Here is a 23,970-nt window from a genome sequence, read left to right as displayed (position 1 = left end):
AGGCGGTTGTTCCTATCTAGCGTTCTGGCCTTTACATACATGAGTTGTTACTTCATTCAAACCGGATTCGAGTCATGAGTTCTGATGATTGGCATGTTTGCTCTCAGGATAACAAATTTCTAGCGGGAGGTACTTGGTAAGCAGAGTCACAACTGTCACTGCAAGAGCCGGGTGTCCTGAGCTACTACTGGTAGCCAATGCCTTGGAAGGCACCCAGGGCCAGTCTGACTCAGCACTGACTATATACAGATGGTTTCAGCCCACAAATGTGTAGGCCTCCTCACACACGGGCAGGACTGGGGAATCTCCTGGTCAGCTCCACCTATATGGACATTTTATGAAGCCATCTTCACATTCCTCCCACCCACCTCTTCCTCTGTTTCCAAATTCTTTCCACCACACCACCCATCCAGTCAGAAAAATAGATAGCCTGGGTTTGAATTCAGACACTTAGGAGTAGGAATTCAGGCAAGTCATTTAACCCCTCAGTACTTCATGCATTCTTCATGTATTCATTTTACAACGAAATTTCAGATCTGTGATTAAAGAAGAAATTTAGCATGAAAAAAAAACACATGTCGTAATGACTATTAAGTGCAAAATACATGATAATGGCTATGATTATTATTGTTAGCATTATAATCATGATCTTATTTTATATTCATATATACCTTCAGTAGATGTTTTTTACCTTTTGCTCTTTTTAAGATTTTAGACCTAGAGAAGTTTTATTTTAGGGTGATTTTTACAAAAAGCAAATCTCATCATATTTGTATATATTTTTATCAGTCATCTAGCAAAGCCTTGGAGGTGTCTTAAAATTTCTTAGATGACCCTCTGAAAATTTTAAGATTATGTGAAAAATCATAGAAATTGCTTTTGAACACTTCCCTTGCCAATTTCAGATCCTCAGCATCTTCATAGAAACAGCCCAATAACTATTTGTTCAATTATACTTGCATGATGATTTAAAGTTTATGAGGGACTTTAACTTCTATGATCTCATTTGGTCTTCAAAATCCAAATCCCATGAGCGAGGAAGTACAAGCACTTGTATCCCCATTTTTTCAGACCAGAGAAACTGAGACTTAAGTTGGACAACCCATGGAGAGTTCAGCATAGCTGGGGTTAAAGGCCCGCTCACATCTTGCTAGGTGCATGATCCTGAGTAGAAGAAGGGACAAAGAAATAGTTAATTACACTGAAGGAAGCTCAAATCAGAAGTTCCAAGTGTTCTTGAGGTCACAGAGGAAGGGATGATCTCATCGGGATCCATGCTGTGTGTTTTCTTCACTTGACAGATTTGGCTCAGAAGAATTCTCCCTGAACCAAATGACAGAATCGCTCAGTATTGAAAAAATCTGGGTCATTTGGATTATTGCCGCACGATGGAATCTAAATTGAACAAAATGCGCTACCTTGGCTTCTGGTATACAGTAAATGGAATTATTATTATTACCATTATTACTCTCATAAATTAGGCTCCTCTTGATCCAGTCTGAATTAGAACACCTGGGCTTTCTTACTTCCTCTTTGGATTAGAATTTTCTCACAAACCTCTTCCAGGCTCATATCATGAAACAGCTATGCAGAAAATAACCAGCATACAGCAGGTGCTTAATTAATAGTATTGAAAGAATGCATTGCTATATTGCCTTTGCCATTGGCTTTTACTATCTGTGGAGCAGGTAGGGTCTTCAGCAGTCTAGCCCTGAGTCTTAGCCCATCTTCTTCTGCCTTTCTTTCCCTACAATTTCAGTACACCTCAAGTGCTAATCACTTAATACACACTAAGTCACAGTGAGAATGTTCTGATTGATTTAGGGCTAGCGGTCACACCCTTAGGCAGTGGGATTCTGCCATCATTTATAAAAGACTCATGAAAACAGGGGTGAGGCAGAGGTAAGTCCTAAAGCCAAATTAAGCAACCACTTCATTAAGATCTAGGTGAACATCACAAGTACACCATGCTGTAATCTACTGGTAGACTACAGCTGGATGATAAACAGCCAGATGACAGTGAATGTACTTGCCACCGCTTCATTTTCTCTGCACAGTAAAGTAGCTTCTGTATTAAAAGCAAAGAGAGGGAAGGTCCGATGAAAAGAAGGAAGAAGAAAAAGAAGGTAGGATAAAAGAAAGAAATGAATATAAGACAAAATAGGTGAATGCGGAAAGGAGAGGATAAAGAGGGGGTCTAGTTTACTACAACACAAAATAAAAGGGTAGAGAAAAATTCTCCCAGGGAAGTATAGGGACCCTTTCTGCAGAATTAGATAGCAAAGGGAAGAAGGGAAGGAAATGGCTTTTGAAAACAAAATGCTCCAAGAGTAATAAACCCAAAAACTATGGATTGTGTCAATGCATTAGGGGTGTTTTCAAAGTCATTTCAAGTAACGAATGGATGGACATGCATATTGCCTTAAGGAATGTGAGGGGAGTTACTTGTTACCAAGACAGTTGCAAAATCATTCTAAAAATACTCCCATACTTAATAACAGAAAAACTGAGAAAGCAGCCTTCTCTATTCCCATGAAAAAAAATCTATAATAATAATCCATTTGACTTCAAATGCCTCCACTCATTGGAAATCCAATAAAATTAAGTCTTATATTTAATTAAATTTAACTGATTGCTCTGTCCAGGGTTAGAATTAGAAATCCAATCAGCATACATTTTTTTTCTAAGTATGAGCATCGCTAAAATGTGGCTTTCTAATTTTTGATATGAAAATAGAAGAAAATTACATATCATTTTGAATTGCAGCCAAATTAATAAATATCTGCATCTCAGAAGTCTTTTCAACATGCTTACTGAAAGCTCCTGCAAGTGTGTGCACAAATTCACACACACACACACATATACACACACACACACACACAGGCCCTTTCCCCAAATATACAAATGTTACTTTCTTCCTCAACTCTATCATTTTGGGTATGTTAGATATGTGTGGAGAGAATCAGATGTGTGTTGGAAGCATTTTATATTGAGTTTCTTTTCTTGTTTTCCTGTTTTAATGAGAAAAAAGCATCAAGCTTTAATTTAGACCTTATCCTTCAGCCTTGACCCAGTTTGGGCTCTGCAGCTACATCTTCCCTTCTTGATTGACAGATGCACACATTTTCTTCAGCACCTTGTAGTTTGCTTTTGGTCATTTCCTATATCTTGTCAGGTATATTGTCATTATAATGATGTTTCTTAAAGTTTCAAATAAGCAGAAGCTAGTACTTTTATAAGCTTTATATTCCAGGAATAAATGAGAAATGTTTGAGAAGAAAAAAATTGCTTACTGTAAAGCATTGTTTTTGCTTCATGAAATATTAATTTTTGGATCAGGTAAAATGCGGCAGAAATATTTATGATAAAATGTTTCTTTGCAAGCACAGTTTGGTGGCATTGCATTGGTGAATTCCCAGTGGATAACAAGAGTTCTCAAGGATAACAAGACAACGCGATTTGTTGAGTTACACATTTTCAATTGTTTAAACTGCTTATGATTCCATAAGGGTATTAATTATTTTCGGATTAAGATCCGCACCAAAACCCAATCCATTTGTACAACTCGCCTTTGCCTCCCAACACATTCACTGAGGATCCAGTCAGGCTTCAAGCTCAAAAGCAGACACCCTGGCTTTAACATCAGATCTAATATACACACTCTTTAGAAATCTTTAGCATGCTTCCACATATATCCTTGTTTCCTTAATTCTAGTTTTCTGCTTATTCAAAAAACCACTAAGGTTTTTATCCATCAAATCCATTATCTTTATAAAATTTTTTCAACCCACAAACTAAGTACTTAATGAGCTAACCAAATATGATCACTGGGACCATCACCTCCAGACCAAAATGGTTTGCCCAAAGTGGATACTGAAGTCAGGGATGCTGCTCTTGGAACATCAGCTGTGCTGTGCACCCTTTGACACGACTCTTCTCCTACCTGAGGAGTGTCCCCAGGAGCCCCAGATCAGGGTCTGTGAAGTCTGTGGGAACTCTGCTGTTGAAATGGAAGCATATATTTCTGATCCAAAATAAATCATGAACATATTCTGGCTCTTTGGCCTGAGTTTTTGAGCCTGGTTCACAGTCAGGCAATTTCAGCAGCCAGGATGACATTTGCAATTACGTGTGCTTTGGCACCTGACACTCAGTACAGTGGCATTCTTCCTTATTGGATAAATGCATGAAAAGAGACAGCCTCTCCAAGTGGACTCCCTGAGGGATGGGGTCCCTTTGCACCTCCTTAGCACTCCACCTGACTGTCTCTTCCTGCCTAGTCCCACCCTGACCATGGGTCCTGAAGATGAGGTGCAGTCTGCTCTCGAGACCCTCAGGAGCACTTTCCAGCTCCACCATGGCAAAGCCAACTCTGATATGATATCTTTTGTGCCAAGTGCCCTGCTGTAAATCTGGGTTCCACAAGTGGGACTGACAGATGGCTGGTGCCGTGGTGTCACCTGTCTTTGACAAGGAAAGCCAGGCTTGCTTGTTATTTCTGAGGCTAACCGGGGAGAGAAAGGGAAGTGAAGGTCCTGATCCCTATAGAAGGTGAAGGTAGAAAACACAATGAGACTTTCCTCTCCGCTGAGACACACCTGCTCCCGGGTGAGAGTCAAGACAAGAGCATGTTAGAGTTGTTCAGCCTGAGCAGATCCTGAGGTCCCTGGAGAAAGACCCACAGACTGGGGCCAGGGGTGCTCCTCAGCTGGAAGACCTGCTTCCTTCATCCCTGCTGTCATGCTGGCCCTGAGGCTGGGGTGAATTCTTGGGGGGACGCTGAGACGAGCTGGCTCCGTAGGAAGCTAAGTGGGCTGGCTTGGAAAATACCTCCCTCTGTGTGCCAGCGACTCTCTACTTACCTCTCTTACATGCAAAGCTGTATTTCATCTCTGTCCACGTGGCCATTTACAGCACCAGGGAGCACTGGCTGTGAGCACAGGGGACTCGCTCCATGGCCTCTAATTCCTAGTATCTGGAATGTGCCCAGCACATAGTAGATCCTCAATAAATAATTGTAGAATACACGAACGCTTCCTTTTAAGTTTCACAAGCCTGGATTTCACTTCCTCCTTACCTATAGATCAGATCTGAAAAATCTCTGTGTAATTAGAAACCTTTCCCATCAGAAGACCACGAGAATTCCCCATAAACAGAAATGATGAGAGCTGAAGGAGATGTATTAGGCACTCTGATTTGAACATTGCACACCATATACATGTATCAGATGATCATACTCTGCCCCATAAAGAGGTACACATATTGTGTCTCCATAAACCAGGAATAATATCTTTCCCCCTCTCATCCATGTCTACGAATATTTGGATGTGGTGAATTTTTTAAAGCTCAAGGTCAACTCAGAAATAATTCTGAACGGAAGGAGGTCTCTTTACAATCAGTGGCATTTTCTGAATTTCTGGTTTTCATGGGCTTGAGACAGAAGGCAAATGAACGAGTGATTATTTGACATTTTACCTGAGAATAAGAAACACCAGCCTGTTTGGTGAGAAGACATCCGTGAGTGATGCTGGGCAGATGGACATAAGACAGAAGTCAGGGATGCTCTGCTTTCTCCCTGGGGCCTCCCCGCCTGTTACAATAGCTGAGGCACTTAACGGCTGGACCTGGGCTCCTCCCCAGGTCAACTGAATCAGATTTTCCAGGGTGTTCTAAATTTTAAAGCTCCCAAGTAATTCTGCATGGTGCAATTAGCAGCTGTGAACAACCCCATACACACCTATCCTTCCTGGAGACACAAACCTAGGAGTGGTCCAAGGCATTTAGTTACTCTTGCAGTCCGAGTTAGTGTTAATCCCCACGTCCTCGTGTCTCAGAACTCATTTTCTCACATGATCCTCATAAGAGATTGTGCCCACCCCCGCATTCTACAGATAAGCAAACAGTCTCCAAATCAGCAAGCAGTTGTCCCAAAGCATAACTCAGAGGTGGCAGGGACCCTGTAACTGAAGTGCCAGCTGGTTAAACGTGCCATGCAAAGCCAATTACTTAATGCAAGTGTCAGTTTGGTTTTGAATAAAATAAAGATGAAAAAAACAAATCCTTTGGGGTTAGTGCAGGGGTTAGGGACCAGAGCAGCTGATCATTGCTCATCCCTTTTCTTTGAAAAGTGCAGGAAGGGAAGGGCCTTATCTTTTCTGTACTTGATTATCTTCATAAAACCCGTGGACACAAAACGCTTCCTGACTGGCTCAAATTCTCACCACATCCTTTACTAAACAATTGAGCTCCACTTTGTCTTGCTGATGACCCCATGTGGCCAAACAGACTCTGGTATGGGTCTCTAACACCCCAAATTTTGTTTTTTTACAATGCCAGTAAAGTTCGCGTTCTCTTTAAAATATTTAAAAACTATTCTCATACAATGGATATCTCAAACCTCTCAAAAGCCAAATAGAATATCTCCTTGATTTTTTTTTTTAAACATAGATGACACAAGTCAAATTGCACGTAGGTAAAATGTAGGGATTCCCCCCAGCTGCACTCTGTCCTATGAGGTAGCAATTTGGCAGAGGCCTCTGAATCTCTGAAGGTTTATTTTGTGAGGAGTTGTATTGGAGAAGACAAAAAGATGTGTGTGTGTGTGTGTGTGTTTCTGAATTTTAAAACAACTTTTTTTGCTGTTATCAGATGTGGATGGATTGTAGTTTTTTTAAGGTAACTATTTCATGGAATTTTGAGCTGGAAGAATATTGTTGGTCCAACTTGTTCATATGTCAGATGAAGAAATCAGGGCCCAGAGAGCGCCAGTAATCTGTTCAAAGCCACACAGTGGGTGTCAGGGTGAGGGTTGGCCACCTTCCTACCTTACTGATCAGAGGCAGTAAGTCTTGGAAAGAACTGCTCTGTATCTCCTGATTCCCTTGCTCTGCATACAGCTGGCTAAGAGCCAGGCACACAGGGTGTCCTCCGTGAAGACTAACTTATGTTATTCCATCTCAGCGCTACTTAATGCATTCAAGGTAATGAATGGAGTAACAAGAATTCTAAAGTGATAGATGTTTTTAGGGGTGGGCAATTTCTCTTATTTAACCATAACCAAGAATTTAACCCCTCCAAGAAGTAATATCCAAAAATTCTTGTTAATGATCAAACATAATATGAAAGATGTTAAAGCAACTTGCAAAGCTTATTATACCAGTAATTGTATGTCCATATTTCATAAAGTGCTTTAGTTCGTAAGACATTTTCTGCATAAAAATGCATAAAGCATCAGCTTATTTCACAGTTAATACTGCAAAAAAGAGATGTTGATACTACCACTAATAAATGAGAAGAGACTGAACACTCTTCTAGGTCACACAGCTACATAATGCAGCACTCAAACTAGACAGAGTTTCCCAACTTCCAGTCCAGGACTCTTGGAGTATTCAATGTACATTGTATCATATGGGCAAAGTTTCAAGTGGAGGTGATAACTTCCAAAGAAAGCCATGAACTTGATGCTCTAGGCTGCCCACAGAGGACCACTTGTGAGTGAAAGCCTAGCAGCTCCCTTTCCTGTCCCTGCTGTCAGGACCAAGCTAGAAATATAAGAAGAGGGGATGTGCTGTGGGGTGATGCACAGGGTATCAGAGGATCTGGAGCTCAGTCCAGCACTTCAGTAACTTTGCCACAGTTACTGGCCAAATCCCATCCCTAGGCATGCCCGATCTTTGGCCATCACCATGCAATGGGCCCTCCTCTTTTCCATGTGCCTCCAATATCCACGCTGCTGGCTTCTGTGGTCCTACCAAACCCTGCAAAGCTGTCACGGCACCCAGAACAATCTAGCATCTTCACAGCCCTGCACGTGGTGCTCCACTGGCCTGGAACACCTTCCTGACCACTGAGCCTAGAAGATCAGACTTATTCAACAAGACCAAAAGTACTGTCTCTTCTACAAAGATTCTCTTGCTTTTAAAGGCAGGGTTAGGACCTGTTGTGGGTTTTTTGTTGTTGTTCTGTTTTTTGATGCATCAGTTTTACAAAGCATTTTGATGCTAGAAAGAGGCAGAAACTGTACTTCCTTAGTTTTGGGAGCACTGGAGGGCAGGGACCAGGTCTCATTAGGCACAATATTTGCACAAAGTCTATTTTCAGTAAGTGGTGATTGGATAAATGGTTGGATAATGAAGTGCTGACAGGTTAGGAAATAAGAGTTTTAGGATCTGGGCTCTTATTGCAGATGGCCGATCTTGGGCACATAATTTAATCTCCCTGGCTCTCATTCTCTAACTGAAATCCACTCTCTTCCTCAGCTGGGAGCCCCCAGAGGCTGATGGACATAAACCATATCAATAGTTCCACCTCCCTGGCTTCCTGTCCAGTTTGGTCAATAGGAGACAGCAGAGGAGATCCAGGGCAGGAGGATCATGAGATGGGGCTTTTCCCTCCACACTCTGCAGCTCCCTCCCTGTGCTCTCTCAGCTGAGAGCCAAGCCCCTCTCCACCCAGCCCTGCCTCTGGCTCTGGTGACCACTCACTCCATGACCCTCCAGGACCAGGCACCATAACAGCCCTTGCCTAACACCTCCAGATACTTCTCTGACCCTTGTAGATTCTTTTCATCTTGCCCACACATGTTAGAGCATCTCTTTATTCAAAGCTCTCAAATTAACCAATTTGAGGTTGCCACCTGTTTCTTGTTGAACCCCCCACCTGACACAGAGAGAAATTTCCTTTATACCTACCAGGGTCTTTGAGTGGATTAAATGATATTGAATATTTCCATAGTCACTGCTGCTAATTTATATGGGAGCTAATAATGTCTCCTTTGTGGGTGAAAACAGGGCTCAAACAAAATGCTGTGGCCTGTGTGAAGTGGCACATAAATGTAACCTCCAATAAACACAGAGAGGTCACACTCAGAAAAGAAAGCACTGCACTTCGGCAAGCCCTGCACTCAGAGCAGCACCCGAAGCATCTGGGCTAGCACACCCAGGTGCCCAGGGGAGCACACAATTGCACCCCAGGGAAAAAGGAGGCACAGTGCAAGTTTGCAAGTTTGCTCAGCTCCCCAGGGCAGATGGGATGTATGCTGACAGAAGGAGGACAGCGTGACAGGGGTAAAAGTCCCCTCCTCCAACCCATTCCAGAAATAAACCCATCCTTGACCTGCACTGATTCTCTTTCCATCGTTCCTCTAAGCCAACACCTGCACCCAACTTTAACAAGAAGCGACAATAGCGTGTTCAACAGAATTCAAATATGACGTATCAGGTAAAGCGTTTGCTTTTGTTTCCACAGGCTGAGTTGAAGAGCCCCCTTATTTACCGTGAGCCGAGAGCGATGAACAGCCTGTAAGTACTGTGCTCCCGTCTCCTAGTGGGGATAGGAGCCATCGCCCGGGCAATGTGCTAAGGAATGGTGCCACTGTGTCCCCAGGGGAAGGGCATTTCCTGAGGCTGGGACTGCAGAAGTGTGCTTGGGTGCTCAAACAACTCCATTTCCAGTAATGGTGTTTTGGGAGAAGAGACCACTTTTTCTGACCGGGAGTGGGTGTGTAGTTGGAGCAAGGATGAGGGGCTTCTGCTAGAAGGGCACCCAGAAAACCATGAGTCACTCCGTTCCCAGTTTTGTGAAGGTTTAAGAAAACACCAGCAGCTCAGACCCTTGTTTCCCCAGGAGGAAGCCTGTGTCCAGCTTTCTCCTGCGGACACTCAAAATGAATGATGTGATTGGTTTGGATACAAAATATACATCTGATTCAAAAACACTGTTGTGCATACATGATGCTTTTGAATATAGCCAAAAGAGTAGATGTCAAAGATTTAAGAAATATTTATAATGCCAAAAAAAAAATCGATAAAATTTGGTGTACTAACTCTAAAATTTGCATAACTTACCTATTCATTTGCTTTGTTTATTTGCCACTGGGTTGGGCAGCATTGCTGTTCTCCTCTGGTGTGAACCGAGAGGCAAAGGGTCTGCACCAGAAAGAATGTGAGTTTCAGAGACAAGCAAACCTGCCTAAACCACTGGCCCTATCATTTCACAGCCGTGTGACATTGAGATATTGAGAACGTCACTTAGCCCTTTGGAAAACACATCTGGCCTGGAGGAAGAAGCATGCCTGTTTTCCCCGTGACCCCAGGTCCTAGAGGGAGTTTGAGGGCCAGCACAGGTGACAGACAATGGTACAGAGCCAGGGTCCAGAGAGACACGGAGGAACGGTGGGTGTTCCAACAGCCCCAGTCATGACTGCCCGCAGATGCCCACAGTGACAGGGTGCTCCACCTGCCCATGGTCAGGCCCACAGGAGGGGGAAGCTGGAGCTTGTGTCCATCCGGTTGCCCTGATAAAGGTAGGGGGAGTTCCGTGGTGCACAGGCCACCGATGGGCTCACGCCTGAGTCAATCAAGCTCACGGAACATCATCACTGGACTGGGAGCAGCTACCCTTGCCTCTTTGGTCCTTAAGCAGGGTTGGACGGGGAGGGCAGGCACCCCTCGCTCCCCTGGGCATCATCTTCCTGGCCCAGGTGACTTGCCTGGGATGGCACAGAACACAGTGATGGATTCAAATCCAGTTCCAAACATAGTGCTCCTTCCATGATCCCTCCACTGTGGGAACCCGGAAGGACACGAGAAGGGAGGCAAGGCTGCCGTCAGGTGAGTGAGCCGCTTCCTCTGTGGCAACTCATCGAAGGGGATGGCTGCTCAGACCCAAGAGGCTTGTGGAGATGGTGGACAGGAAGTAAGGCAGGCGCGCCAGAGTCCTAAGAAATCACCACTACCTGCACAGCTTAAGGGGACAGAAATGTATTCTCCGGCTGCTCTGGAAGCTCACATTCAACACCAAGATGCCAGCAGGGCCTGCTCACTGTGAAGGATCTGGGGGGATCCTTGCTGCCTCCTCCAGCTCCTGGGGCTCCAGGCTCCCCTTGGTTTGAGGCCGTGTGTGCCTGAGCTTCTCCTCTATGTCTCTGTCATTTTGTTCCTGTCTTATAGTCTCCTCTGTTCCTCTCTTATAAAGACATTTGCTGTTTAATTTAAGATTCACCTGTATTCTCCTGGATAATCCAGAATGATTTCATATCAAAATCCTTGATTATATCTGCAAAGACCCTTTCTCCAAAGAAGGTCATATTCACAGAGACTCAGATGAACCTGTTTAGGGCCACCATTCAATACTCCACAGTGGGCTTTCTTCTCAGCGCTGGACCCCTCTTTGAGGGCAGTGGGTGGTGACTGACAATCCTGCTCTTAGCCATGGCTGCTTCTCAAGCATTCCACAGGGTAGCATCATAATATCAGCTTTAAAGTAACCATAGATGTGAAACTGACAGGCCACAGATGACAGAACCAGCCACACCATCATCATGTACTTCAGTTTTCTCCTCTTAGAATGAGCCAACATGGAGCCCACCCGCCTGTCTTAGTTACCTCCATACTTGAAGTTGCCTCGATGAATAACACTTCTTCCCAAAGATCAGAGCATCCCTGTCCCCACCCCGTCAAACCCAAATTCATCTTCACTCTTTCTTCTTAATGCAGCCTCAGGTCACCAATCTATATGGAATTGCTTGCTAACCCATCCTGAAATGAAACAGAAACATTAAAATGAGAACACTCTCCCACATACACACACACACTAAAGAGAAAGACACATAAATGATCAGTAAGCTGTCCACATAAAGGTAGGGGGAGTTCTGTGGTGCACAGGCCACTGATGGGCTCGCGCCTGAGTCAATCAAGCTCATGGTGCCATATAAATGCTGGTACCACATAAATGAAGAGTAAGCTGCCCTCTTATGTTACCCTCAACTGCCATGGCCTCCTGCCCAGTGTTTTCAGCTCTGTGGGATTTTGTCAAAGCAGCGTCCCCCGGAGGGCTTCTTAGAAATGCAGAGTCCAGCCTAGATTCTGAATCAGATTCTGTATTTTTATCAGCTCCCCAGCTGAATCCTAGACACAACAAAGTCTGAGCAGCACTGGACTAGAACAATGGTTTTCAGAAATATCTCCTTCCCCACACACTGGACGAGTGTCTGCAGCAATGGCCAGGGTGTGACTCAGAGGAGGCGCCACATGTCAGACTTGGTGTCAATGTGGTTTGGAATGCATGTTCCCTTACCCCACACGCAGGGGATGTGCCTTTGGGGGAGCATCTCCTTCCTCGGTGAAGGTCAACCCTATTGACACAAGGCAGCAGATTCTAAGTCCAACAGAACGTACAGTCACCAAGGAAGCTCTGGACAGAGAACAATCTTAGTCTCCTCTCCCAGGCCAAGGAAGTCAGAACACCTGGACATCCATCCTCTTACTTTCTTAGTGCTCAGTTGGGTCTAAGTGCAGCCAGGGTTGAAGAATGATGTCTTACAATTCTGTTCCTAGAATTTCCTACAATTCTACGACTAGAATTCTAAATGTCTTTTGTGACTATGACTAATTCCTTGCTATCTGTCTTAGTCTGCTTGGGCTGCTATAGCAAAGTACCTTAGGTCAGGTAACTCATAAACAGCAGAAATGTATTTCTTACAGTCCTGGAGCCTTGGAAATTCCAAGAAGAAGGTGCTGGCAGATGTGGTGTCTGGCGAGGGTTCACTTCCTTGTTTACAGATAGCACCTTCTGTGTCCTTACCTGGGAGGAAGGGTGAGGGAGCTCCCTGGGTGGCATTTTTGAGGGCACAAGAGCCATTGTTGAGGATTCCACCCCTCATTACCTCCCCAAGTCTCTACCCCCAACACCATCACCGTGGTGATGAGGGTTTAGCACGGACTTCAGAGGGCCTCATTTAAACCATCTCAGTATCCCCAATTCGGCTCTTTAATAGTGAATTAATGAGTACAAATGCATGCAGAAGAAATAGATATTGTATACACACATGTATGCACATATGTGAGCACAGCTATATATTTGCACAGCCATATATACTCACACAATTTACATACATAGGTGCACATACCTACAATGAGAAAAATCTTCTCACATCCTTGTGTATAATTGCATGAGTTCTGACTACAGCATTTATTTATTATAACGTATACAGCAAGTCAGGCACTGAGCAAGGTGCCTCACTTAAAATGATGAAGATCTAGTCTCTGCTCTCAGACAGTGTTAACCGTATGTTTAGCAGATCATTTGGCTATTATGTAGAAAATGATGGAAAAACTCCATACAAGTTAAGAAGGGGCCTGGATGTCATTATTCTAAATTGCTTCTGAAATTAGCAGACTATTTTGCATTCACTTTCTGGGTAACAAACCGCACAGATTCCCTAACCATCCATTGAACTGCAGAAAGCCTCGTTCCTTGGAGTACCCCAGTGCTGTGAGCGATAGATGAGGAGACAAGCCTGCAGACGCCCGGCTCTACCCTGGGGCTTGGTTTCCAGTGTGTCTTCTGTAGTGTGGACAGGACTGATGAGAACCTAGAGGCTGAGGGTCTGAGTGTTCAGGAGAGTCAAGGTCACCAAACCCTTGTTTCCAGGCCCTTTCCAGTAAGCCACACTACATCCTGGCCAGAATCCTCTAGAGAGTAGACCATGCTCCCCTGGAACCCAGACTAGGCCTGCTGGGAGAGCAAGTACCTGGAAAGTGCCCAATTTTAAATACACTGAGAAGGTATAAAAGTAAACTAGCTTTGTTTGTTGTTAAATTTATTTCTAATCCTGGTGGCAATTTTAGAAAACATTCAAAAGCACAAAGAAGAAAATGAGAATCGTCAATTATCCTAGAACTCAGAAAGAACCGCTACTTGGCTTCAGATACTTCATTTTTCTACCTCAACATGGAATGTTTTAAAAGTTTAGAAAACTTTAAAACTCCATATTGTTTTCAGTCATCCACTCAATACTGTCTTATTTTATGAGCCATCGTCCTGCATTATTAAATTTTCTTCAGAATTATGGTGTTGTAAAGCTACTACTAAAATAAGGCTGGCAATCTCTTTGCCATCATGTCAAAAGCAAAAGGCTTTGAAATGACAAAAGACCTTGGTAACTAACGTGGGAGCGAAGTCTGACCTGCATGAGATGGCTTTGTGGATTCTTCCTTCATCCCACTGAATGGGGCTATCCTCATGTTTCAAAACAAAAATAGTGTGTTTGATGAGGGGGTGGCTCCAGACTTTGCTGGGGACATTTCAGAGTATACAGAACTTGTGTCTTATTGTTTCATCCACAGTATTCTGAATTCCTGGTGCTAAGGAACTTGGGTGAAATAAGGTGAACCTGTGTTTTATTTGGTGGTGTGTTGATCTTGTCCTTGGTGTTGGATGCTTAAGTTGCCATCTTTAGAGTCTCATGATGCAGTTTTACCTCCAAGATTAGGCTCAACTCTAGGAATATTAGAGTAGGCTGTGTAATGTCCCCAGTACCAGTGCTGTGTGTGCTGCTGTCTGCAACACGACCCTACTCCAAGAGTCGACTGTTAAACTAGTGCTTTTTCTTTGCATTAGGAAACATATCTTTTGCATTTGCTTATTTGGAAAGAGTTTTGACAGTTAATAACAACAATAAAATAGAGATTTTAGAGGCATAATGTGAGCTTCCACATGGTATAACCCCTCAGCAACAGCTCTGTGAGAAAGAACTGTGACTCTTCCAGAATACTCAGGATAAAGAGATCACTGGCTTCTAAGATGGTGAGCTACCAAGCAGCAAGTGAGCTCCTCCCTGTGTTGACATGGCCAAAGGTAGCTTCGAGTTAATTAGTATTCATTGACCTCATTCATTTCACTAAGCAAAGTGATGATTCTTTCTTGAAATATTTTCCTCACTTGCATTCAGTGTACAGTCATGGAAATAAAGGGGCAAGGGCCACCTCCTACCGGCCGGTCACTCTGCTAGCCATTTTGCATGAGGCTCTGGGTCAGGTTTCCTGGCTGCTCAGCACTCAAATGCACTTCCCATGTTGTTTCAGGAGCCCCTCCTTGGGAATAAGGAAATCCCCAAATTCAGAGCCAGGAGTTAGAGCCACACATCTCTGACTCCAAAGTCTATGGTTTTGTGCCACATCAACCAGCTCTGCAAAGATTAACAACAAAGCCCTGTGTATTTCTCATCAGGGACCCATCACCAAACTGAACGACTGCTTATTAGAGGCATATTTCCCTTCAAAACCTTGCAGGGTCAAATCACTGAGTCCCCAGGTGGGGGTCTAAGAGCTCCTCCCGGAAGGCCTCAGCCCAGTGTCCAGGACGCAAGGATGCCCAGTGGGCGATTCCTCCTTCTCTTGTAGAAATGATCAAATCAAACTCCATGTCAACTCCAGGTCATTATTTTCCTTCATGATGTGTGAACAACCCCTGCTTTGGATCTCGGGGAGGGACTTCATTTTGATTTGCAGGAATTAATAAGTGTAAATCCCACTGAATCTGGGGGAAATGGAAGCAGCCATTCTGGCACCCTGAGAGCAGAGTCCTACACCTACCAGAGTGTCAGTATGGCTGCCCTCCTGGTTACCCAGAAGTAATTATGAATCAGCCCTCGGCCAGCCGGGCCTGTCCTCTGGTGCCATCCAAGTTGCACTGCTAGGACTCAGATTTGTGGTTGGCTGGTAATTAAAAAACTGCAAGCTGTGAGAGAACACAGCGAGAGCCGGGGAGAGGGCTTCCAGAGGCTGCAGACGTGGCCCACGGTGCCTCTGCAGGAGCTGCAGGTATCTCAGGCTCCAAGACAGTGACGATGGTCCATGATGGGAACTGGATAGATTTAAGGTGACCTTCCTCTTTCTTAATGACAATATTGCCAGCTGGTGATGGAACTAGCTGATTGGACTAGCTCACCACCACTTGGGAGACTTCTAGGAGAGCAAACTGGGTCTCCTGTCGACTGTCCAGAAGGCTGGATTTTCATGGTTATTGTCTTTAAAGACATCACAAAGAAGGCTGTGAGTTATTTTAATATCTGATTTTGTTATGTTCATAGAAGTCATTCGTTTCATTATAGAATAGTTGAAAATATAAAAATATATACATAAAGAAAAACTACCACTGATAAACCATCAGAGAATGTTTAATATTATTGGACATTTCCTTTTAAGGTTCCTTACACAATTACATATTCTAGTTTGTTTTTTAATTTAATGTATTATAGGTGTTTTCCAATGTTACCAACATCATTTTTATAGCTACACAACTTTCCGTTATTTAGATATCCCTATTTTATATTCTTTCACTGCTGAAAAACAATACAACTCATGAGCTAATTTGACAACTTCTATTAATAGAATCATGTTCAATATTAAGAAACTGTGTTTTACTATCTGACAATTAGAAGGGGAAAAAAAAAAAGCAAGCAACCCCTGGGAATCTTATGAGCTAGGCCAGTGTTTGGAGAAACTAATGACAGTGACAATTTATAATGAATGCAAAGTATTTGATTATGTAAATGTGTTGCCAAGAATTGGAAATAAGGTCCATCACTGATGATGGGATCATCCATGAAGACCAAGCTGACAGCCACTTGCACGTCTCCTCTCATTGATACCCAGTATATTCCCCTGCACAGAAGGCATAGAGAACTGAATTCATGAAAACCTTTGGTCATGTCCAAGTGCTACGGGTATGATGAAATGATTGCCAAAAGCTTTGTATGGATAAGATTTGGGACCACTGTCCACGAGGAAGTTCTGGAAAAAGAATGCATTGAAGGGAGGAAAGGGGATTTCCTGGAGATCAGGCTGCCTAGACATCCCAGGTGAATAGAGACTGGGTCACAGAGGAGCGTGACTGAGCACCTCCTGCTTCTGTCCAATCTTGCCTTGCCTTCTGCTCTATTAGTTTTATTTTAAAAATTATTAGAAGTAATTTTTTGGAGATTTTAAGAGCTTAAAAAGAATCCTGCTGAGGTTAATCCATGGAAGCAGATATGAAAGTCAAACATTGACTTAGTTCTCATGGTAGTGACACCAAGTACTTCAGTGATCAAGAGTTCAGACTCCAGCATAACCTGATGGGAATATCCCTCTGCCACTCACTGGATGTGACACATGAGACACCTATTAGGCTCTTCAGGCCTCGTTTTCTTTGTTAAATTAAAACAGTGATAGTAACTTTGTTAAAGGGTTGTGGAGAATTGAAGTGGCAACACACACACACACACACACACACACACACACTATATTCAGCACCACCGTGGTGTCACATAGAGGGCATTCCACAGGGCGAGCCAATAGTGTGCCCAAAGAAGGCTACATCGATGTTTCCCACCCCAAGTGGTATTCTGCCATGTGACCTGCACACACCCCATTCAGAGGAATCTGCTTCTCCACCTCTTCTGACTTTCATGAGCCTGTGACAGTTGTGACCAACAGACAGAAGAGCACCGGTGCCAGATCTCAGACTTCCCTTCCACTGTCCAGGCAGCGCTGCTTCCTGTCTACGGAAGTCAGCTTCCACCCAGGTCTTGGGTGGTGACCACCATGCTACGAGAAGGCCAAATCATGCAGCGAGGACTTGGCAAAATGTCCTTGGAGAGACAGAGAGGTGGGGACACAAGGCACCACAATGAGGGTCGTGAAACCATCCTCAGCGTCCCTGATGATAAGCATCTAGATGGAAGAGCACCAGAGAACCCAGGTAGAGCCCTCCCAGCTTCGAACCAGAGGAGATCAAAAGAGGTGCTGGTGTCAAGCTCCTCTTGGAGTGCCGTGGAGACAGCAGTGGGTGCTGGAGTACACAGTGTCCCACTTCCAACGTCATCACAATATTGTTCCTGAAGGCCCTTGGCTGTTAGATATTCAGGGAACAACAGAATCTCTCAGGACTTGAGCCTCGCTGTGAAGAACATTTATTCAGGACAAGAGTGACAGCCAATAAACAGCTAAGAGTGGGCCAGCAGGATGCTCAGGGGCTTCCCACCCCACCTGTGAGCCAAGGGCTACGGGGACAGAGTGGATGGCTGTTCTGTTTGGGAGCAAGACCTCAGGAAAGGTGGGGTGGCCTTGGAGGGGCATCTTGCAAGGTGAGGATTAGAAATGGTGGGACCTTACCAAGCAGCAAATGCAGGAGACAGTGGAGAGGGACTGCCCAGGCGATGACAGCACCGGAGAGCTCCATCAGGATTGACTGTGGGAAGGAACATTGAATGGATAATTTGACTTTCGTGCTCAAAAACTGATTCCAAGTAATTAGAGAGAGAATTTCCTGACCACTTCAGATGGATGGTGAAATTTAATTTCTCATCTGTCTCTATAAGTGGGGAAAAGAAGGAGCCAGGGTATAAAATCAGGAGAATGAAGGCCCATGTCCGGGGGGCAATTTGTAGAGCCTGCTCCGGGTGGGCTCCGGGGGCTGCAGGGCTTGCTTTTGGTGGGGCTGCAATCAGAGGCATCAGTGCCGCCACTGTTGGCAGTGTTGTTTGTTTGAAGAAAAATTCTTTGAATAGTGAAAATTCTATATCCAGTTCAGTTTCTGTGGACCCTGCCAAGGGCCTTACCCACAGCCACGCCAGTCATGAAGGAGAAACATGAAGTGTCTCTGTCAGCCAGGTTTCATGTTCTCCCTTTGATTCTTCCAATTGCTTTAAATATTGATTAGATATAAAAGAATAGTTATTAAAACATGTAAGATATCAGGAAGAGTAGAAGGGTTCGGATCAGTGTAACCATTCTCAATTTAGTGATGTCAGATGATGCTTCCGTTACCACAGCTCCTCACGTCCCAGAAAACAGCATCCTGAATCTTGTGTTAATCGTTCACTAAGTTTATTTACATAACTCTGTATTCAAGGCTTGGTTACTATGTGTGTTTGTATCATCAGAAACGCTTTAGTTTTGCCTGCTTCTTAATTTCAGCCAGTTCTCTCATACTGTTGACTCTGTTGTATATGTTAGGTAGATAAGAGTGTCATCTGTAAGTCACTTAATTAGATTCTCATGCTACAGGATGTATTCTGTCCCCAGACTTCCCGGTTCTGCAGTCGCCAGCTGTAGCATCTCAAGCAAGATGGTCAACTCCTGTGCTTGTCTCCTCAACCACAAAATGGGAATAATAATATGCGCATTTCATAGTGATCTTGTGAAGACTGAATGAGCCAATTCATATAACACATTTAAAATACTCCCTGTAAAATGTTCCCTGGAACATAGTGTAAGCTCTCTCTCTCTCTGCTAGCTATTATTGTAAGACAATCTGTTTTCTAACTGCCCTGACTCACAGATAATCCGTGCAACTTTGGAGAGCCCCTGTTTCTTCAATTTCATGGCCATCTAATATTTCCTTATGTATTGATTCATCCTCTGTCCTGTAAACATTTGAGTTGATTCCTGGATCTTCTTACACTGATGCTGCTAAGACCAATCTAGTTGGTGTGTCCTGGTACCAGTATTGTAAGCAGGATAGATTCCTAGAATTGAGATTTCTGGGGTCCAGGGTAAGTGTGCCTTCAACTCTGTCACGCAGTGTCAGGGTCTCCAATTCACCGGGCCATTGTAGGCTCCCACAAGAGATGTGAGTGACAATCTCACCACAGGACCTTATCACCCCACCATATTGTCAGTTTTAGTCTTTACCAAACTGACTGGTGGTTTTAACTTACATCTTGTTGACTAAGGATGTGGCTGAGCTGTTTTTCTCTTCTACACAGAGTACATTTCAAATATTTCACTCACTTTTCTGTCAGGCCTCTTGTCTTTTTTTTTTCTTTATATTGATTTGTACAAGTTATATATTCTGTTCACTTTACCCAGTTTGTGACTTAAAATCTTCATTATTTTTTATTTATATATTTATTTATTTTGATGACCACAATTTTAGGCAGTGAAACATATCAAACTCTATCAATCCTTTCATTTTCTTCATTGTTTAAAGAAACTTAACCTGGTATCATTAAGATCACCTTTCATATTTAATTCCAAACATGATAAAATTTGTCCTTTTTTAGCATAATGGGGTTGATTACTTTGTGCTTGGTGTAAAGGGGTGATCACTTTTGTTCATGTGGACAAAAAATTTCTCAGCATCTCATTTTAAAAATTCTACCCGCCCCCACTGATGGGCAATGCCAGTTCTGCATACCAAGTTCTCTTACACAGGTGCCAGGTGGGGCCTTCTCTCCCATGGCATAATTAGGATATCTACCCCACGTCAGTTCCACAAGTCCTAATTAGTATAACTTTATAATAATTCATGATGTCTAGAAATTGACATGCCCCAGCTTGTACATCAATTAATTCACTTGTGAAACTTTGTCCTTTCATGTGAATATTGAATAGTCTTATCAATAGAGTCTCTCTCTCTCTCTCTCTCTCTCTCTCTCTCTCTCTCTCAGATTTTTTTTTTTTTTTAATTTTTTATTGTTGGCTGTTCAAAACATTACATAGTTCTTGATATATCATATTTCACAATTTGATTCAAGTGGGTTATGAGCTCCCATTTTTACCCCATATACAGATTGCAGAATCACGTCAGTTACACATCCATTGATTTACATATTGCCATACTAGTGTCTGTTGTATTCTGCTGTCTTTCCTATCCTCTACTATCCCCCCTCCCCTCCCCTCCCCTCCCCTCCCCTCTTCTCTCTCTGCCCCCTTTACTGACATTCGTTTGTCCCCCTTGTATTATTTTTCCCCTTCCCCTCACTTCCTCTTGTATGTACTTTTGTATACCTCTGAGGGTCTCCTTCCATTTCCATGCATTTTCCCTTCTCTCTCCCTTTCCCTCCCACCTCTCATCCCTGTTTAATGTTAATCTTCTTCTCATGCTCTTCGACCCTACTCTGTTCTTAGCTACTCTCCTTATATCAAAGAAGACATTAGACATTTGTTTTTTAGGGATTGGCTAGCTTCACTTAGCATAATCTGCTCTAATGCCATCCATTTCCCTGTAAATTCTATGATTTTGTCATTTTTTAATGCAGAGTAATACTCCATTGTGTATAAATGCCACATTTTTTTTATCCATTCATCCATTGAAGGGCATCTAGGTTGGTTCCACAGTCTAGCTATTGTGAATTGTGCTGCTATGAACATCGATGTAGCAGTGTCCCTGTAGCATGCTCTTTTTAGGTCTTTAGGGAATAGACCGAGAAGGGGAATAGCTGGGTCAAATGGTGGCTCCATTCCCAGCTTTCCAAGAAATCTCCATACTGCTTTCCAAATTGGCTGCACCAATTTGCAGTCCCACCAGCAATGTACAAGTGTACCCTTTTCCCCACATCCTCGCCAGCACTTGTTGTTGTTTGACTTCATAATGGCTGCCAATCTAACTGGAGTGAGATGGTATCTTAGGGTGGTTTTGATTTGCATTTCTCTGACTGCTAGAGATGGTGAGCATTTTTTCATGTACTTGTTGATTGACTGTATGTCCTCCTCTGAGAAGTGTCTGTTCAGGTCCTTGGCCCATTTGTTGATTGGGTTGTTTGTTCTCTTATTGTCTAATTTTTTGAGCTCTTTGTATACTCTGGATATTAGGGCTCTATCTGAGGTGTGAGGAGTAAAGATTTGTTCCCAGGATGTAGGCTCTCTATTTACCTCTCTTATTGTATCTTTTGCTGAGAAAAAACTTTTTAGTTTGAGTAAGTCCCATTTGTTGATTCTAGTTATTAACTTTTGTGCTATGGGTGTCCTATTGAGGAATTTGGAGCCCGACCCCACCGACTGTAGATCGTAGCCAACTTTCTCTTCTATCAGACGGCGCGTCTCTGATTTGATATCAAGCTCCTTGATCCATTTTGAATTAACTTTTGTGCATGGCGAGAGAAAGGGATTCAGTTTCATTTTGTTGCATATGGATTTCCAGTTTTCCCAGCACCATTTGTTGAAGATGCTATCCTTCCTCCATTGCATGCTTTTAGACCCTTTATCAAATATAAGATAGTTGTAGTTTTGTGGATTGGTTTCTGTGTCCTCTATTCTGTACCATTGGTCCACCCGCCTGTTTTGGTACCAGTACCATGCTGTTTTTGTTACTATTGCTCTGTAATATAGTTTGAAGTCTGGTATCGCTATACCGCCTGATTCACACTTCCTGCTTAGCATTGTTTTTGCTATTCTGGGTCTTTTATTTTTCCATATGAATTTCATGATTGCTTTCTCTATTTCTACAAGAAATGCCGTTGGGATTTTGATTATCTCTAATGAACCTAGATGCAAAAATCCTCAATAAAATTCTGGCCACTCGGATACAAAGGCACATCAAAAAAATTGTGCACCATGATCAAGTAGGATTCATCCCTGGGATGCAAGGCTGGTTCAATATAAGGAAATCAATAAACGTTATTCACCACATCAATAGACTTAAAAATAAGAACCATATGATCATCTCGATAGATGCGGAAAAAGCATTCGACAAAGTACAGCATCCCTTTATGTTCAAAACTCTAGAAAAACTAGGGATAACAGGAACATACCTCAATATTGTAAAAGCAATCTATGCTAAGCCTCAGGCTAGCATCATTCTGAATGGAGAAAAATTGAAGGCATTCCCTCTAAAATCTGGAACAAGACAGGGATGCCCTCTCTCACCACTTCTGTTCAACATAGTTCTCGAAACACTGGCCAGAGCAATTAGACAGACGAAAGAAATTAAAGGCATCAAAATAGGAAAAGAAGAACTTAAATTATCACTATTTGCAGATGACATGATTCTATACCTAGCAGACCCAAAAGGGTCTACAAAGAAACTATTAGAGCTAATAAATGAATTCAGCAAAGTGGCAGGATATAAAATCAACACGCATAAATCAAAGGCATTCCTGTATATCAGCGACAAATCCTCTGAAATGGAAATGAGGACAACCACTCCATTCACAATATCTTCAAAAAAAATAAAATACTTGGGAATCAACCTAACAAAAGAGGTGAAAGACTTATACAATGAAATCTACAGAACCCTTAAGAGAGAAATAGAAGAAGATCTTAGAAGATGGAAAAATATACCCTGTTCATGGATAGGCAGAACTAACATCATCAAAATGGCGATATTACCAAAAGTTCTCTATAGGTTTAATGCAATGCCAATCAAAATCTCTCTCAGATTTTGATAGAAATTACTTTAAATCTATGGATAAATTTAAAGAGAAATGACTTTCTTTTGATATTAAGTCTTCCAGTTCATGAACACTTTATATATCTCCAGAGAAAAAGAATTTATTCAACATAATTCAATGAGATTTTGCAGTTTTCTTTTGAAGGAACTGGACCTTGGGATCTTGTAAGAGATTAATTTCCAGGCACTTTACATATTTTACTGATATTTTGAATGCTAAGATAGCAAAATCTTTTTTTTTCTCAAGTTTTTTTTTGTTGGTGTGTATATACACATACACACACATACACAAACACACGCACACATACACACACACACACATATGAAAGAATGAAGGAATGAATCATAAAGAGTTTGATATGTTCCACTGCCATACATATATACATGTGTGTGTATCACATTAATTTATGATTTTAAAAGATATATATACATATGTATATCTTTTAAAATCATAAATTAATGTGTGTATATATGTATATTTTAAAATCATAAATTAATGTGTATGTATATATATATATATATTTTTTTTTTTTTTTAATCATAAATTAATGAGTACAGCAAGCCCCCTAAATGTTGTTTGTCAATTCTGCTCATCTGGCCGCTGACTCTGTTGTATATGTTAGGTAGATAAGAGTGTAATCCGTAAGTCACTTAATTAGATTCCTTCCTCCCCATTTCTTGTCCTTTTCTCCTTGTCTGATGTCTTTGGTGAGAATCCCCAGAACAGTGCTAAACTAAAGTGGTAAAGTGGGCATCCTGGTTCATTGTCTGGGAAGGGAACTCATTGCTTTACCACAAAACCCAGGTTTATTTCAGATGTGGGTACTCTTTGAATGTCAGGTTGAGGCTTAGTTGTCACCAGTCTTTAGTTTTTTTTTAAGTTTAAAAAGTGAATTAAATTTACTTAATATTTTTCTGTATTGGTTAAAATGAGTGTGTATTTTCCCTTTCCTTTCTGTTAATGTAAGCATTTATATTAATGACTTTCCTAAGGTTAAGCAAAAGTTGAATTTCTGAGATACATTGAATTTGGTT

At 42.5% G+C, this 23,970-nt stretch overlaps 1 protein-coding gene across 1 annotated transcript in view; it reads left to right on the top strand.

Moving 5' to 3' along the window:
* The window catches only part of Clnk (cytokine dependent hematopoietic cell linker), a 169,013-nt gene that overhangs the window by 11,607 nt on the left and 133,436 nt on the right, over window positions 1-23,970 (top strand). The window contains exon 3 of the mRNA XM_034635913.2: window positions 9,247-9,299. Within this exon, the coding sequence (XP_034491804.2) occupies window positions 9,247-9,299 (53 nt within the window). The remainder of the gene's footprint in view (window positions 1-9,246; window positions 9,300-23,970) is intronic.

The sequence above is a fragment of the Marmota flaviventris genome, chromosome 7, assembly GCF_047511675.1.
Source record: "Marmota flaviventris isolate mMarFla1 chromosome 7, mMarFla1.hap1, whole genome shotgun sequence".
NCBI lineage: Eukaryota > Metazoa > Chordata > Mammalia > Rodentia > Sciuridae > Marmota > Marmota flaviventris.
The sequence above is the reverse complement of the archived record's forward strand: the minus strand, read 5'-3'. Positions and strand labels throughout refer to the sequence as shown.